This window comes from Rhinopithecus roxellana, chromosome 21 (assembly GCF_007565055.1).
Source record: "Rhinopithecus roxellana isolate Shanxi Qingling chromosome 21, ASM756505v1, whole genome shotgun sequence".
Lineage (NCBI taxonomy): Eukaryota > Metazoa > Chordata > Mammalia > Primates > Cercopithecidae > Rhinopithecus > Rhinopithecus roxellana.
The window spans coordinates 22421100-22437997 of NC_044569.1; the positions used below are offsets into that span (position 1 = coordinate 22421100).

The 16898-nt window shown below is 49.7% G+C and overlaps 1 protein-coding gene across 2 annotated transcripts; it reads right to left on the reverse strand.

The window, feature by feature from the left end:
- Window positions 1–4660: 4660 nt before the first annotated feature.
- On the reverse strand, window positions 4661–16638 carry RBFA (ribosome binding factor A). 2 transcript variants are annotated; one of them, XM_010362014.2, is made up of 7 exons: window positions 16343–16638; window positions 14303–14345; window positions 13199–13375; window positions 12116–12228; window positions 8805–8889; window positions 6769–6842; window positions 4661–5272 (listed from the first exon to the last, which is right to left on the reverse strand). In XM_010362014.2, the coding sequence occupies exons 1-7, from the start codon at window positions 16498–16500 to the stop codon at window positions 4891–4893; spliced, it is 1032 nt and encodes a 343-aa protein (XP_010360316.2). In that variant the 5' UTR covers window positions 16501–16638; the 3' UTR covers window positions 4661–4890. The 2 variants fall into 2 exon arrangements, with proteins under 2 accessions (XP_010360316.2, XP_030781996.1); XM_030926136.1 differs by having other exon boundaries at window positions 13199–13381; window positions 16343–16606.
- Between the last annotated feature and the right edge of the window lie 260 nt (window positions 16639–16898).

Sequence of the window (16898 nt, forward strand, 5' to 3'; positions counted from 1 at the left end):
CATTGTGCTGGATGTTGAGTCTGGTCTTCTGGGGGCCTACAAGGGGTGATTACGTTCCCGTCTACCTCAAAATGTTCTGATGTTTGTGGAGTTGCTTACTGAGCCATCTGCATTACCAAGGAACAGTGAACCAGAAGCTTGAAGTGGCCGACAGTCGGGTTTCAGGACCCCCAGGGGATGTGCCCTGAAGTTTGAGATTCATTGACCTACACTAACAAGGTAAGAGACAGTGACTCAGGAGAGCTTCTCAGATTGAAAACCTGTGAAGTCATTTCATGCTTCATCAGCAGTTTCACCTTGACAGGTACTTGTAAAAGCTCACAAGGTTGATCTGAGGACTTCACTGGATCAGTGCCTCCCAAACTTCTGGGTGTTTAGTGTGTGTGCACGTCATCCAGGGAGCTGCGGAAATCCCCGAGAGTGGGCCCATTCAGGAGGGGGTGAGCTTCCGTGTCCCTAATCTGGAGGCCTAAGCCAGTTTTCTCTGAAATGCGCCCATGTTCCACTTTCTAGGAGGCACTGAGCCGACGTCTGGTTGGATCCCCTGTAGGCACTTCACCTCTCCCTGGGCCTCAGTTTCCTTATTTGAAAAATAAGAACAACTTTGTGAGACTGCTAGGGATGCCAATACCACATCTGGCACAGGCGTGGAGGTCTGGGCAGCAGCCTGGCGCTCTCTGGGCCTAACTCTACCTTCCACTCCCTCTGCCCACTCCTTTTTGTCCCTTCTGGTCTCTGTCCTCATGGCTCTAGACACTAGTCCCTGTCAGATGTGCTAGAAGGGACCTGAGACAAATTGATGGCAACAACCTGTTTTGTAACAACAAATTGCTAAAAACAATAAAACACAGCCTGGGCACATCAGATGCATGCAAAGGACACACCATTGAGGGCATTCTCTCCTTGTTTAACGCCTTTCCCAAGTGGGGGGGCGGGGGGCGGGTTAACACAAAGCACTCAGAGCAGTGCCTGACCTGTGAAGCACTACTGCATGGCAGACTCTGTCTTTACTCTGCTGTGGCCCCTATGCACCTGCCTCAGTCTCTGTCTTCCAAGGTGACAGGCTGTTCTCTGATAAACTCACTACCATTGAGGTGTTAATGTCTAAGAGAGTTAACCTGATACCCATCCTGCCACATCTGGATTTCAATTGGGGAATTCTCAGTGATTTTATCTGTCAGGATGCTTTGCCTGCAACTAACAAAAGGACTAAGTGAACTTATCTTTAACAACAAAGACCCTCATCATCCCACCCAAGAGAAGAAAAGGGGCAGGAGATCGTCTCACACCTTGCTGGCACCAGGCCCGGCTTTCTCTGCCGTCTCACACCTCACTGGCACCAGGCCCAGCAAAAGCCACCTCACACCTCGCTGGAACCAGGCCCGGCTTTCTGCCGTCTCACACCTCGCTGGCACCAGGCCCAGCTTTCTCTGCCATCTCACACCTCGCTGGCACACCTTGAAGCAAGTATTGAGAGGCAGGAAAAGCGGCAGTCGCTTCTCGCAGGCCCAAGTGCCCATTTCTACACCCGGTGTTGGCAAGAACTCAGGAGCCTGAGGTGGGAGGATGGCATGAGCCCGGGAGGTTGAGGCTGCAGTGAGCCGTGATCACGCCACTGCACTCCAGCCTGGGCAACAGACCTGTCTCAAAACAAAAAACCCTCTCTCAAAAATAAAAAGAATGGAGGTACCCTGATGCCTTTGCTTTGACGGAGGACCTTGTGTCTACCAGGTCCGTGAACATTTGCTGCCCAACTGGATTTCGGTTAGCAAGGAAGAAATGGGTGACCAGTCTCCTCCATGCCATAGAGCCTCAGACCCCAAGGAGTGCATGGAGAACAGTGGAACCTTCATCATAACGACAGACAGTCCTAGTCCTGAGCGCCTCAGCCAAGTTCCTGAATCCCTCCAAGCCCTGGCAACTTCATCTATAGAATGAGGTTGCCAGTACCCACCTCACAGGGTGGCTGTGAGGATGAGTGAGTCTGCACAGGCAGGCTCAACAGTGTCTGGCACCCGGCACACACGGGCACGCAGTAGTTTTTATCACCATTCTTCTTAGCATTGTCTCCTTTTCCTCAAGGGCCTTCTTTAAATAAGCCACTCAGTATTTACCTGCATAAATATTGTTTTTGATACAGCATGCTGCCCAGACCCCCAGGATTTCAGATAAGGGATTGCAGACCTGTGTATATTTTTCAGAAGTGATATAAATGTAAATGAGATTATAGGTTTGTCTTTGTTGAGATCTTCAAATAAGAGCTATTTGTACACTTTTAATACATTATTATTATTTGAGTCAATCTCCTTTTTTTTCTTGTTTTAAGAGACAGGGTCTTGCTATGTTTCCCAGGCTGGCCCCAAGCGTCTCAACACAAGGAATCCTCCCACCCCAGCCTCCCATGTGGCGTGCCTGGCTCAGTCTTCATTTTGAGTCTTCATTTCAGTTTGGGTGCTCCAGGGCCTGACTTCCACAGGTGGTGCTGCAATGTGAAGCCCTCACATGGCCCCCTCAGGTGCTGGTGCAAGCACTGGCCCTGTTCCCCACCCGGCAGTGCCGTGGAGGTACCTGCAGAGCTGGCATTCTGCTGACATGGCCCCCTCAGGCACTGGCACAAGCACTGGCCCTGCTCCCCACCCGGCAGTGCTGTGGAGGTACCTGCAGAGCTGGCATTCTGCTGTTTTCTCATGGAGTCATCATGGTCAAGTACCAGAGCCTTGTAACCTGAAGTTATCTCGCTAGGGAAATACAAAAACATTTTTTAGGACGTTGTGCTCATAACTCATCACCATGCATTTCCTACATCAGGTTGGGGAGGTCTCCTGTACATAAATGAATTCACATAGCCATGTTCCAGTAACACCAGACACAAAAGGCCTTGGCCTGACCCCAGCCCATGATGGTCCCCAGCAAGAGTAAGCAGCAAACTGGTTGTTTGAAGCCAGGGAGATTTGCCGTTTGTCACTGCAGTTTCACCTCATTATCCTGACCTACATGATGATTAACCACAGACACGTACAACCCTTAACTGGACACCCCTTAATTGGCTACCAGAAACCCTAGAGCTGAACATTTGGCTCACGGTGTAATGGAGGCAGGAGCCTTTATGTGTGGTGGACACTTTGTAGCCTAATTTCTGGCTCCTACTCCTACCATCATGTGGGATTTTATCTATCCTTACAAATTGTCTTAAATCCTTCCTTCTTAGTTTAACTGGCCTGAGGCAGTGGCCTCTCCATTCTGATGTGGAGTATAACAAATAATTTCCTAGATCTGAAAAAAATCTTGCTTCTGCCATTTGATGACTTATACACAGCTTAGTCCCAGAGCACAAATGAAAAGAAAAGGGAGTCAGCTTCCTGCAGCAGCATCTCCTACAGTTGTTCCTCCACAGTGCACATGCAGCTTTCTGGGTAGTGGCCTCATCACTCACCCACAGCCACTGTCTGCGGCACGTGGCCTGGTTCCGGTGGTGAGCATGGCAGGCTGCTCAGTGCTGCAGGTCTGCCTTCCCTAGGACATTTCTCCTCTTGGGGGAGGAGGCTGGCAGGGCACGGCACCTAAAGCCCCTGCTGCTTCCAGATTCTGCTCCTGCACCATGGGCACCTGTCATGTGCAAACGCTGGGACAGACGCCTTCCCTGTGCGGTCTTGGTTCTCACAGCCCTGCCGCACCGGCAGAAAGCCGGTGGATGGGATGGCACTGACTCATAGTGCAGAACCTGACAGAATCGAGAGAATTCTGAATTTAGAACCTGACAGCTGACAGGGGCTGGGGCATTAAGAGGGAAGCTGAACTAAATAGTAGCTGACGAGGTACAGAATCTGTGTTTTCTCCTCTGATAAATCCCTGTGTCAGAGGTGACACAAAGAATTCAGTATAACCGACTCACACCCTCTTCAGAAGGCAAAGACCAAGTCTGCTGCACACTGGGATGGATCAGAAAATACACTGGGTGGCCACAGGCACCAGGGGAAAAGTGTTACTACTTCAGATGTGATGGAACTACGGCCAGAGCCAGGGTCACCCAGGAAGCCCCAGTAAACCCGCCAACTCACTTTCTGCCCAACCTTGGCCTGAACCAGAGGGTGGAACCCGTTGCACAAAGCCGTGCTAAAGAGGCCAGTCATGGACGAAGTCCAAGTGCCTACTCAGCAGCTCCAGGGGGTTGGGAGGCCCTGGGGACCCTCTGCTTTCCCCAGGTTTGCAGGTTCAGTTCTCACCCCGGCCACTGCTGTGGCCTGACCCCTCGGGCCAAGCACTCACTGGCACCTAGCAGGGCTCCGCAGGTGGAGGTGGCCATGCCAGCATCTCAGAGACACTATTTTACCATTTTCTTTTTGTGAGAATCTGTGGTAAGATGGCCATTTATTTTTTACATTACACACAGTGTATGGAAAAAAAACAACAGTGACTTCTGTAGCAAACTGTGTTTAGATACACGGAAAAGCTAGAAAACATCGACGTAACAGAAGAGCAGATGGTTTTGTTTTTTTTTTTTTGAGACGGAGTCTCGCTCTGTTGCCCAGGCTGGAGTGCAGTGGCCGGATCTCAGCTCACTCCGGCTCCGCCTCCCGGGTTTATGCCATTCTCCTGCCTCAGCCTCCTGAGTAGCTGGGACTACAGGCGCCGCCACCTCGCCCGGCTAGTTTTTCGTATTTTTAGTAGAGACGGGGTTTCACCGTGTTAACCAGGATGGTCTCGATCTCCTGACCTCGTGATCCGCCCGCCTCGGCCTCCCAAAGTGCTGGGATTACAGGCTTGAGCCACCGCGCCCGGCCGAGCAGATGGTTTTAACTCCATCAACTGCCTCAACAAAGCCACATGCTGCGTCACATGCCAATGCTTTTCCCTGCGAACGCGGGACGGGCAGGGCTGACGACTCTCCATCTACTCCCTGCTTGCACTGCAGCCGTGGCCATCCTCTGTTGTGCCACCTCCTCTCTCTGCCTCCAACTCCTCGGTGTCCAGGGCGTAGCATTCGTACTCCGGGGCACCAACCAGGTCCGGGTCATCTTCCACCTCCTCGCCCGACAGGTAACTCTTGAGGGAGCTGTCCTGCTCCAGGCGGGGCTTGGCTCTCTTCCTTCCCTTTTTCATCTGCGGTGTCAGCTCAGCCACCTGCCCCTGCCACACAAGCCCCCTGAGCCCTTTATCCTTCCTCCTTTTGTACTCCATAATCTGCTTGCTGAGCGCCTCATGATTGATACCACACACGCTGGAGCTCATGGCCGGCTCTGTGGTACCGCAGGGTTGCGGGGCATCGGCGTCCCTGGGAAGGGAGAAGAGGAGCCTTCACACCAAGCACAAACCGAGCCCCCAATCCACAGTGTCATCGCCACAACACAACAGCACATCACACTTCCTACATCTACTCGCCTGAGAACCCTCCCAACGTCTGTCTGAGGGTAACTGGAGACAGGAGTGAAGGAAGGTGGGCTGTGGTTTCAGCGTTCTCCAGCGTCAGAAGCATTTGGCCAGCACAGTCTAGGGGCACCATCCTGTATGCAATAAATGCATTTACGCCGGGCACGGTGGCTCACATCTGTAATCCCAGCACTTTGGGAGGCTGAGGTGGGCGGATCACGAGGTCAGGAGTTCAAGACCTGCCTGGCCAACATAGTGAAACCCGTCTCCACTAAAAATACAAAAATTAGCTGGGCGTGGTAGCAGGCACCTGTAGTCCCAGCTATTCGGAGGCTGAGGCAGGAGAATCGCCTGAACCCAAGAGGCAGAGGTTGCACTGAGCCAAGATCACGCCACTGCACTCCAGCCTGGGCAACAGACTGAGACTCTGTCTCAAGAAAAAAAAAAAAAATGCATTTCCAACTGTTTTCTCTAAGCATGGCCAGGGCCTCGGGCCAGTTAAACTAGCAGAATTACAGGTGAGGTCTATCAGATCTGCCACTCATTAGCCTTCATGAAGAATCTATTCTTGGTGAACAGCACCTAACCAAGGAAATGTCACGCCCCTGTATCCTCCAAGGCTCCACTCTGGAAAGTCTCCAAACCCTGGGCTCAGCTCCCTGACCGGCCACCCCCACACTGCCCCTTGCTGACCCAATCAAGCCAGGCCTGCTACAGCATGGAGCTTTGCTTCCAGCTCGGATGCACCTGGCAGGCTGGTTAAACCTAACTCTGGCTGGTGCCCAGGCGATGTTGACGCTGCTGTCTAAGGCCCACAGGCAAGGCCTGCTCTAGCAGCTGCATGCTTGCAACGGGGCCCTCCACAAACACCCCAGTACCCGCAGGCTCTGTCAGGCATTACAGGTTTGGAAAAGATGTATATGTGTGTGCACATGCACAGGCCAAACTTCTGTGCCCCCAACCTGCTCTCCCAAGCCCCACCTCCCTCTACTCCCCTCCTCACACACGACTGACCCATCTGTGATGTTTACTGCTTCCTGTCAGCTTCCCCTAGTGAAAGGCAGGTTCCAAAGACCGCTGCATCCTAAATGCTAGACCAGGGCTTGGCATACAGTGGGCACTCAGTAACAACGTGTTGAATGAATGAAGAGGACAAGAGGCCCTCTCCTCACTGGAGGAGTTATAGCAGACACCTCTGGTGGCCCCTGAGGCCCCCACTGTGTAAACATGGCCAGGCCACAGCACAGGTCTATGAATATGGGCTGCTGGCCCTGGGGGCAAGTGCCACGGGGTCCATGCAGGCTACTAGGGATGTGGAGCTGTGCAGCTGCTGTGGAAAACGGCGATTCCACACCCAGGAATCTACCCCAGGGAATCAAAACATATGTCCACATGCATCACCTGAAATCATTTTGTACAAAGTCGTCTCTTTCATCCCGGGGTCCAAAGTCTGCGACTGCCAGTAACTTATCAAGCTGCAGAGGAACACAGACCAGTCAGCCACGTCCCCACCCCATACTTACAGCTGGGCTCCATGGAACACCAGTGTTGTTCACTGCAGAGCTTTTGATCAGACTGTGCACAGTTTCTTCTATTGACTCTTCCCAAATACGAGGATCTGTTCAGTAGCTGTGCTTTCTTTTACATAACACATTTTCTCTGATAACAAAGTGAGGCTTTTTAAAAACTACATTTTAGACTTGTAAATGTTAGTCAAATTTATGAAGAAACCAGTTAAGCATTAGTTGAATTAAATAACTAACCATTATCTGGTTTCCAAGGTAGTTTTGCAAAATGCTTCAGTTTTGCCACAGAATTTGTGTGCTTGGGGGGACAAAAGCCTCCCAGCAAGACAAGGTAAAAGATGATGGGGACAGTCACGAAGCCGGGAGCCTAAACTACAAGAGAAAACTGCTCCTCAGCCAGGCTCATGGGATGCCATCCACACCATAGCAATGGCCCACAAGCCCTGCTGGACACTGCATTCCACCCGAACCCTGGCCTGCCTGTCCCCTGCCTCTGGGGGTGTCCTCATTCTGCTCCAAGCACAGCATGCACCCTTCCCTGTCCAGTGACTATTCTGGAAGTGAACCCGCAACACCTGATGGGACCTCCCTCCCAGAGACAGGAGCCTGGGGTGCTGAGCTCAGAGAGACTGGCACGTCCTCCCCAGGGAACGCCTTGCTGATGCCCTCGCAGCACTGTCCTCGATCCCTTGCAGCAGGGACTGTAACCTCACTCCTTCACTTCTTCTGCTAGCAAGGGAAACCACATATCTGTCAAGCTTACTCCTTGTACAAAGTTTTTAGTGTTACCTATACACTGATTAACAAAAACCAAAAATGTCAAACTGGATCTTTTTCTTCTGGGGATCCAAATACTGTCTGGCCCTGTACTGAATAACAGTTACCTATAATACTGCAAACGCTATTCGCTGAGTTTTGACTGAGTTTTGAAGGTATAATACACCTTACTAACTACCAGATAACCACCACCCAGGGAAGTATATATTTATGTGTTTTTAATTTTTATAGCTGACCCATCTCTAAAGCAAATGATAAAAGCACTTACAGTTACAGGACAGACCTAAGTCTCATAAGCCCCGATGGTGTGAAACGAGAGTGGACTGATCCATGTCGAGAGGTGGGAGGGAGAGACAGGCGTGGGAGGGAAACCATGGCCGTGTCGAATTTATACCCTAGTTAGAGCTACAGTGATAAGCATTAAAAAATTAAAACCAGAAAGAGCAATTACCTCTGGGGACCTGGGCTGGGAACAGAGGCACGGGAGCAAGGGAAAGCCTTTTCATTTGCACCCTTCTTTCATGACTTTTCATTTGTTCCCTTCTCAGTGGTTTCTTCTTTTTTTTTTTTTTTTTTTTTTGACATGGAGTCTCTCACTCTGTCACCCAGGCTGGAGTGCAGTGGTACAATCTTGACTCACTGCAACCTCCGCCTCCCCAGTTCAACCGATTCTTCTGCCTCAGCCTCCCAAGTAGCTGAGACTACAGGCACGTGTCACGATGACCGGCTCATTTTTTTGTATTTTTGGTAGAGACGGGGTTTCGCCATACTGGCCAGGCTAGTCTCAAACTCCTGACCTCGTGATCCACCTGCCTCGGCCTCCCAAAGTGCTGAGATTACAGGCTTGAGCCACTGCGTCCCGCCTCTTCTCTTTTTTAACTGTGCATTATCTTTTCAGGATTTAAAATTTAAATTTAAAATTTTATTCATATAAGCACTTATGTTATAAAAAGTTAATTATTACCTGGCCCCAGTGGCTCACACCTATAAATCCCACCACTTTGGGAGGCCGAGGCAGAAGGATCACTTCAGGCCAGGAGTTCAAGACTAGCCTCCATGGACAATACAGCAAGACCCTGTCTCCAATAAAAAAAATAAAAATTTTAAATTTTTAAAGTTTTTTTGAAACCTTACCTCAGCGAGAGCTGCAGTTTTCTTGTCTTGAACAAACACTATAGGTGGCACATTCCTCAGGGTCTGCTGGGACATCAAAAGGTGCCTGGGAGAGAGAATGCACAGAGCCTCACAGCTGAGCCGCGATGCTCAGGGGAGAGGCGTGGCGGTGCTGAACACAAGATTCAAGATGTCACTGAGAGGCAGGAGTGAGATTTACTGTATTACTCAAAAATGAAAACGCCAGCCCAGAAGAGTCATCTTTAGCCAACTACCACATCAGAAAAGGGACGCATTCTCAATGCAGCTTGTGAGATCTGTATACATCACCCGATCTGAACTCATCACCATGGCCTTGGGCTCCAGTGTCTGTGCACCAACAGCCTGTCCTCCCAGGCTCAGTGGACACGCCCTGGCACGACACGACCCTCAGGTTCCCAGGTATTAGACACAGAAGTGATATCTGTATCACGCACATTACGTAATACAGACCTAAGGCCAATGTAGGCACGGCACATATAACCAGTGAAAGCTGTGACCACAGATCTTTGGTACACAGCTATGGAAAACCTTGACCCTAAATCTTGAGTGACCCACAGGAGTTGGGAAGAGCGACATCCAGCTCAACTGAATTTTCTGATACCTAAAAATCAGAAAACAATGCTGTCTCAACACTCGTCAATAATCTCCATTTTCTTGGTTTTGTTAAACAGTAAGAAATGAAATGAACGTTCTCTGATAGGCAGTTTCACAGAGCCCCCCTGGGCATCATCATGCATGGTAATGATGCAGGGAAGCCAGGCAGGGTGTCTGGAACAAAGCCCACAGATGGCCACCTTGTCTACGTCTGTCCCCACCCTAAACATGGGGCATGATGAGAAGGGAGGCAGAAAGGAGAAAGTCCAGTTCTGAGAGAGCTGGTCAGTGAGCTGGATTTCTGCATTTTTTAAAACTGAGGAGGAAACTGAATAATTTATTATCACCCAGCTCAGCAATTCCCAAAATTGTTGGTCCCAGGATCCTTTACAGTCTTAAAAATTATTGAAGATCCCAAAGAGCGTTTGCTTATGTGGGTTCTACCTACAAATATTTACTATACTAGGGTTCTGCCTACCAATATTTACTATACTAGAAACTAAAACTGAGTTATCTAAAAGCTATGTCCTTTTAAAGTCGCTTAAAAACCCACTAAATGCTTACATAGACATTTTTAACAAAAACAAAAAGTATATATTCCTCCCACAAAATCAATGAGAAGCATGGCATTGTTTACCTATTTGCACATTCTCCAAAGCCAGCTTCACGGAAGACAGCTGGGATCTCATTGCTGCTACTGCACTCTGTCCCTCCTCTTGCTGAAATATAAGAAGAGCCAGCACAGTAGCTCATGCCTGTAATCTCAGCACTTTAGGAAGCTCAGGCCAGAGGATCGCTTAAGCCCAGGAGTTGGAGACCAGCCTAGGCAACATAGGAAGACCCTATCTCTACAAAAAATACAAAATGAGCCAAGCATGGTGGCATGCACCTGTGCTTCCCGCTGTACGGGAGGCTGAGGCAGGAAGATCGCTTGAGCCCGGGAGGTTGAGGCTGCAGTGAGCCAAGACTGTGACCCTGCACTCCAACCTGGAGACAGAATGAGATCCTGTCTCGAGAAAAGCAAAAAAATAAAAATAAAAAAATCAGGCCTCCCAGATGTGTGTTGGGAAAGAGAGAATTTAACAGCTCTGAGAAAAGTATGGATCTTCTTTGTCACAAAAATTCAACAAAAGTACTTTATTAAAGGTCAGTTGTTCCAGCCTGGCCAACATACTGAAACCTCTTCTCTACTAAAAACACAAAGATTAGCTGGGCATGGTGGTGGGCATCTGTAATCCCAGCTACTCAGGAGGCTAAGGCATGAGAATCGCTTGAACCCAGGAGGCAGAGGTTGTAGTGAGCCACTATCACTCCACTGCCCTCCAGCCTGGGCAACACAGCAAGACTCCATCTCAAATAAATAAATATATAAACAGCTGCAATGAGGAATCTGAAACCACAGTAACGAACCCGTCGCACTCTGCTACATTAAAGCTCACCGTCGGGCTCACACTGAGAATCGACCTCTCTGCATACGGTTTTGTAACCTCATGCACTGGTCATTTGGAAAACAACAGTTCACCTAGTTATGCAGATGTTGAAAGCGCTGATGCGGTTTACCACACGACAGCACGTTTGTTAAGGTCGGTGGCTGCCATCTCATCAGAAGAGTCTCAAGTACCTAGGCGTTGTCAGGCTCACAGTGGTGAATACAAGTTTCCTAAAATTCTGATTTTCACTTGAAAGCTTAAATTTTATCACTGGCAACAGATACGGTCCGTTGTTGGCTCTGGAGTGGTAGGTTCACTCACTCATTTCTGAAAGAATGTCTGACAGACACCCAAACCTGAATGGTCTGGTCACTATGCTTTTCTGTTCAGCACTCTCCAGACAGCAAGTCATTTACATGTACTTCCTATTACAAAAAATATTAAAAAGACATGCTCAAGGATCAAGATTTAATACAATTAATAATTTTTTACAAACTGTCTCAGATTTTAATTTTTCTTTGAGAAACAGGGTCTTGCTCCACTGTCCAGGCTGGAAAGCAGGTACTTTATCGCGGCTCACTGGAACCTCTACCTCCTGGGCTCCAGTGATCCTCCTGCCACCACAAATTCCTGGGGTGACAGGAATCCAGGGGATACTTCCCACCTCAGCCTCCCGAGTAGGTGGGACTACATGTGTGTGCTGCCACTGTGCCTGGTTAATTTTTTAATTTTTTGTAGAAACGGGGTCTCGCCATCTTGCCCAAACTGGTCCTGAACTCCTGGCCTTAAGGGATCCTCCCACCTCGGCATCCCGAGCTGCAGGGATTACAGGTGAGAGGCACCATGTCGAGTCTCATCTGGGATATTCTTAAGTAAAAGTGACGTCGTCTTTTACTCTAGGCTTGTGGCATGGCGCCCCACAGCCCTGGCTGGCAGCATGGCACCAGCAGTCTTCCCTCACGGTTCCTGCATCCTCAGTGCAAATGTCAACACAGCAGGAGAGGTGAAATAACGTCTTACCCTAATGAACTCCCTGACAGGATCTCCAGATCCCTAGGATCCTGGCACACTTCGAGAAATGCTAACCTACATTATGGCTTAAATGAGAAAGGAAATTATACAATGAACTTCAAGAAACTGCTTCCAAAATTTTCTTTAAAAGAAAAAATACTCGATGAAAAGTTAAAGTCCACCTACAAGAGAAACAGCTGAGACACTGAGGGTGTGAGCAAAAAGCAAGTACATTCAGAAAGCAAAGGTCGTCACCTCATGGACGCAGCACTTCTCTGCAGGACAGCCTCCATGTGTGCGTTCTGCTCGGCAGAGAGCGTTGTCTTCCAGTACACTCGGCAGACTGAGAAGTCTGGAGTCAGGGAAACCTGAGACCCCACCCCCCCACAGGTCACTCTTTAGTTTACATGGGTTTTCAAGACAAACAACATCCAGGAGATGAAAACCACAGCTGCGGACGCCCCTCCCACCCAAGTCAGGGCTCTGGCAGGTTGCTGGAGGCCACCACCTGCTGCCTCACACGCCCCCAGGTGAAGCAGGGCCCCAGAACCCAAAACCTCTCGCCCCTCTTCACCAGGTCCTGCAAACCAAACCACTTGGTTTGCAGAAACAAACCAGAATCCTGACCCCACGCTTGCCTCACAGCCACTTGCCCTGAGACGCTAATCAAAAATGCTTGATGCTGCCATTTCTCCTCACAACTCAGAGTGGGCCAGAGGAAGTCATCTCCTGTACCTCTGTATTGAGGTACAGGCAGATGCATCCTCCTCCCAAGGCAGGCTTAGACCTTCTACTGACAACATGCCAGGTGCTGTTTGGTCACAGGACTCCCACCTTCCAGTGAGACATCTGCCTCTGCACAGCAGACACCCACCATCTGTCTTCAGGGCTCCAATGACCAGACTGAGTATCATTTCTGCAACCCAGAACTAAGACTTTGTAAGTGCTAAAGTGGCTTTTTTTTTTTTGAGACGGAGTGTCGCTCTGTCGCCCAGGCTGGAGTGCAGTGGCACAATCTCGGCTCACAGCAACCTCCGCATCCCGGGTTCAAGCCTCAGCCTCCCGAGTAACTGGGACTACAGGCACCCGCCACCACACCCGGCTAATTTTTGTATTCTTAGTAGAGATGGGGTTTTACCGTGTTAGCCAGGATGGTCTCGATCTCCTGACCTCATGATCCACCCGCCTCAGCCTCCCAAAGTGCTGGGATTACAGGCGTGAGCCACCGCGCCCAGCCTAAAGCGTCTTTTTTTAATTGTCAGGCAAGACTGGGCCAGGTAAAGTGAGTGCCAGGCCTGCTGTCTCAACCCATTTCTTCTCTTTGGCCACGTAGCCTACCTTGGAGAGCTCCACGTTAAGGTCATACAGCTCCTGACTCACTTCGGGGGTGCACAGCAGGTCTGTCAGTGCCTTATAGAGGAGACCGTTCAGGGCCCTCACGCGCACGTGGTCTTCCTTCCTGGTTTTCTTTGAGGTGGTCCTCACGAGGAATTCCAACTTGGATGGTTTGTAAGTCTCCATCAAGAAGAAGAGCACGCCCCAAGGGCAGCATTACAACTCCAAACTCACCAACTAACACAGCAGGGCTGGGGAGGGCTGGACGGGCAGCCTCTCAGCTGGATAAGCAGCTATCACTCTTAGCTGCCTCAGCTTTCATTAAGATACAGTTTGATAAACCGGGATCCTTTTAGTTTTTACCTGGTAACCCTCCAAGATTAAAAGTACTGCAAGTAAATATTTTCTCAAAAAAAGTTTTTGTTGAGATATAATTCACATACCATAAAGTTCACCCTGCCAAAGGGAATAATTCAGTAATTTTTAGTATAAGTGATGTATTTATTTTTCAGAATGGGAGTCATATATTGCATAAACTTTTATGGTACACACACACTAAAAACTAAATGGATATTACCATATTATAATTTGATAAAAGATATGACTTTCCAGAGAACATTAATGTCGGTACATTTTTTTTTTGGAAGAGGTAAAAACTCCATGTTGCCAATGGCATCCAGTCGCGTCCACATAGACACTGTCCCCTCCAATACAGAAACGGAAAGACCTCCAGATAAGAATTTTCCCAACTTTTGGCCAGGCGCGGTGGCTCAAGCCTGTAGTCCCAGCACTTTGGGAGGCCGAGACGGGCGGATCACGAGGTCAGGAGATCGAGACCATCCTGGCTAACACAGTGAAACCCCGTCTCTACTAAAAAATGCAAAAAACTAGCTGGGCGAGGTGGCGGGCGCCCGTGGTCCCAGCTACTCAGGAGGCTGAGGCAGGAGAATGGCGTGAACCCGGGAGGCGGAGCTTGCAGTGAGCTGAGATCCAGCCATTGCACTCCAGCCTGGGTGACACAGCCAAGAAGAAAAAAAAAAGAATTTTCCCAACTTTTAAACCCTCACTCCCATCAAGATTATAAAGTGGCTCATGGCTTATACTCACCAAGTGAGAGCCCAAGGCAGGACCGTCATACCAAAACCTTTTTCTTTGGGGAGAAAATAAGCATTATGTTAGTGATGCCAAAGTCAAAAAGTTACATAAGCGAATTTAAGAGGTTATGATACTATCACTGTTTGTAAGGGGCTAAACTTAGACGTTACGTTACCGGCCATCTTAAAAAATTTCAGTATTTAATTGATAACAACATGGGTTGTGGGGAAGAGGCTGAAGATGGTTTTAATTCAACCTCATATTTTTACCTAAATTCTACTTCTAGTCCCAAGGTTTGAGAGAAAGACACCTACCAAACTGCACAGAAACACTACACTCTAATTGATAAAGATGTTTCCCATGAAAGTTCAGGTAAAGGATTCGGATGCTGTCACAGGCATAGACTGAGACTGAACAATTAAGCAAATGAATGGTGGGAGCCACGCTCACTACTGGAGTGGGACTTACAGATAAGCAAGGAGGGGAAGCTAGAATGATCCACACAGTACGCTCTGGAGTTGGAGACAGATGGTTATACACAGAAATGTTTACAGGTGCATATTTACACGAGGGTGAACAGGAACACATACATCCTTTCGTCAGATGAGATGGCCTAAAGACAGACACCCCAGAAGCAACGAACACACCCAGCACCCATGGTTTCTAATCTCTCTCTCCAATAAAAGGAACGAGGGCTCCTTGGAGAAATGGCTGATTTCAGGGCTGCAGTAGGAAACACACAAGATGAGCCTGGAGCATCTTGTAGTGCCAGAAAGCAGGAAAGTGTTTAACACACACAAAACCCCAGCAAAATGCCATAATGACAAGGGTATGGTAACAGGACATAGGAGCTTAGAGAGTTGCTAAGGGCCAGAGCTGGAAACATTTGAACAAAACTAAGTAACACAGGATTATAACCCATGAGTTCTTGGGGATATGAATGAACTAATAAACGGGGTGAAGAGACACATCCTCTGTACAGAATGCAAATCACTGAGGACAAAATTCCCCACTCCTTAGGCGTGGGCTGCACACAGCAACTTTCTCCTAGAGTACAGTAAGGAAAGGGGGCAAAAATAGTAACTTTACAGTAAAGAAACCTGGCAAGCACCTCACGCAGGGGATCACGGCCAACGTGGACCCTGGATACGGTGCGATGAGAATGGCCTTTACCTCTAGTCTTCCTCCCCAAAATCCATAATCCACATCTAAGCATTAAAAAAACAGGCACATTCCAACAGAGGGGCATCCTGCAAAGCACCTGACCAGTACCCCTCCAAACTGGCACAGCCATCAAAAACAGGGACAGTCTGGGACACTACTCCAGCCTAAGGAAACAAGACAATTCAATGTAACGTGGACCTTGGGTGGGGACCTGGGACAGGAAGGGACGGCAGGCAGAACCGAGGAAAAGTGAATAAAGTACGGGCTTCAGTTAGCAACAACCTATCAATATCGGCTCTTTAACTGGAGAAGCTAAAGTCCGACGTTAATACAGGGGGAGCTGGGTGCCAGGACACAGGATCTCGGCACTACGTTTGCAATTTTTCTGCAGGGTCTAAAACTGTCTTAAAAGTAGTGTATTAAAATAGAAAACATACACCCATCTACCATACTTAGAAGAACTAAAAGCAGCGTGAAAAATCATTATATTTTATTGTACTTATTTTTCATCATTTAAAAATACTAATTATCATGACAAGCTTTAGTCTTCAAATTAACTCCACACAGAAAGTCAACATTAGCAACGAAATTCTTATATTTTTTCATTTTTCCTCATTTCCTGAAACTAATCTCCTGAAAAATACGTCCGGTGACAAGAATCAAAATAAACACACATTGTCACTTTGCTTTTTTAACCCGACACACGTCCACGAACAGAAAAACTGCGAATGTTGACAGTGAGAGCTGAACTGCTGCAAACCCCAGGAGTCAGGAACTGGCGACCGAAGCCGCGTGGGCGCAAGAACGCGGGTGGGCGGACACCGCAACCCGGGGACACCGCCCCCCAGGGAACACCGCGCCCGATGACACCGCCCCCCGCCGCATTACTTGGTTTTCGAGGCAAATTTCTTGAGCCAGTTCTTGCAGGAGACAGCAGAGCCGTGCACTTCCCGCGCGCAGCCCGGAAGGAGCGCAGTATCGCGGCTACGGAGCAGGCCCCGGAGACCAGCGCGGGAGCCCCACAGCCCGCCCGCGGCAGCCCACATGGCGCGGCGCGACGACCCGGCGCAACCAGGGAGTCAACGGGCGCAGGCGCGGAGCGACGACAGACGCGAGGCTGGCGGCGTGTGGGCGGGGCGACGGCGCGGAGCGCAAGGACGACATACGCCGGGCAGGCGGCATGTGGGCGGGGCGATGGTGCAGGGCAGGGTGAGGACAGACGCGAAGTAGACGGCGTGTGGGCGGGGCCACGACCCGGGGCGGGGCGAAGACTGGGTACATGGCGGGCGGGGCTACGACGGCGGAGGGGCGAAGGCCGGAGGCGGACGGTAGGTGAGCGGGGCGAAGACCGGAGGCGGGCAGCAGGTGGGCGGGGCGAAGACGGACGCGAGGTGGGCGGTGAATGGGCGGGGCGAAGACGGACGCGAGGTGGGCGGTGAATGGG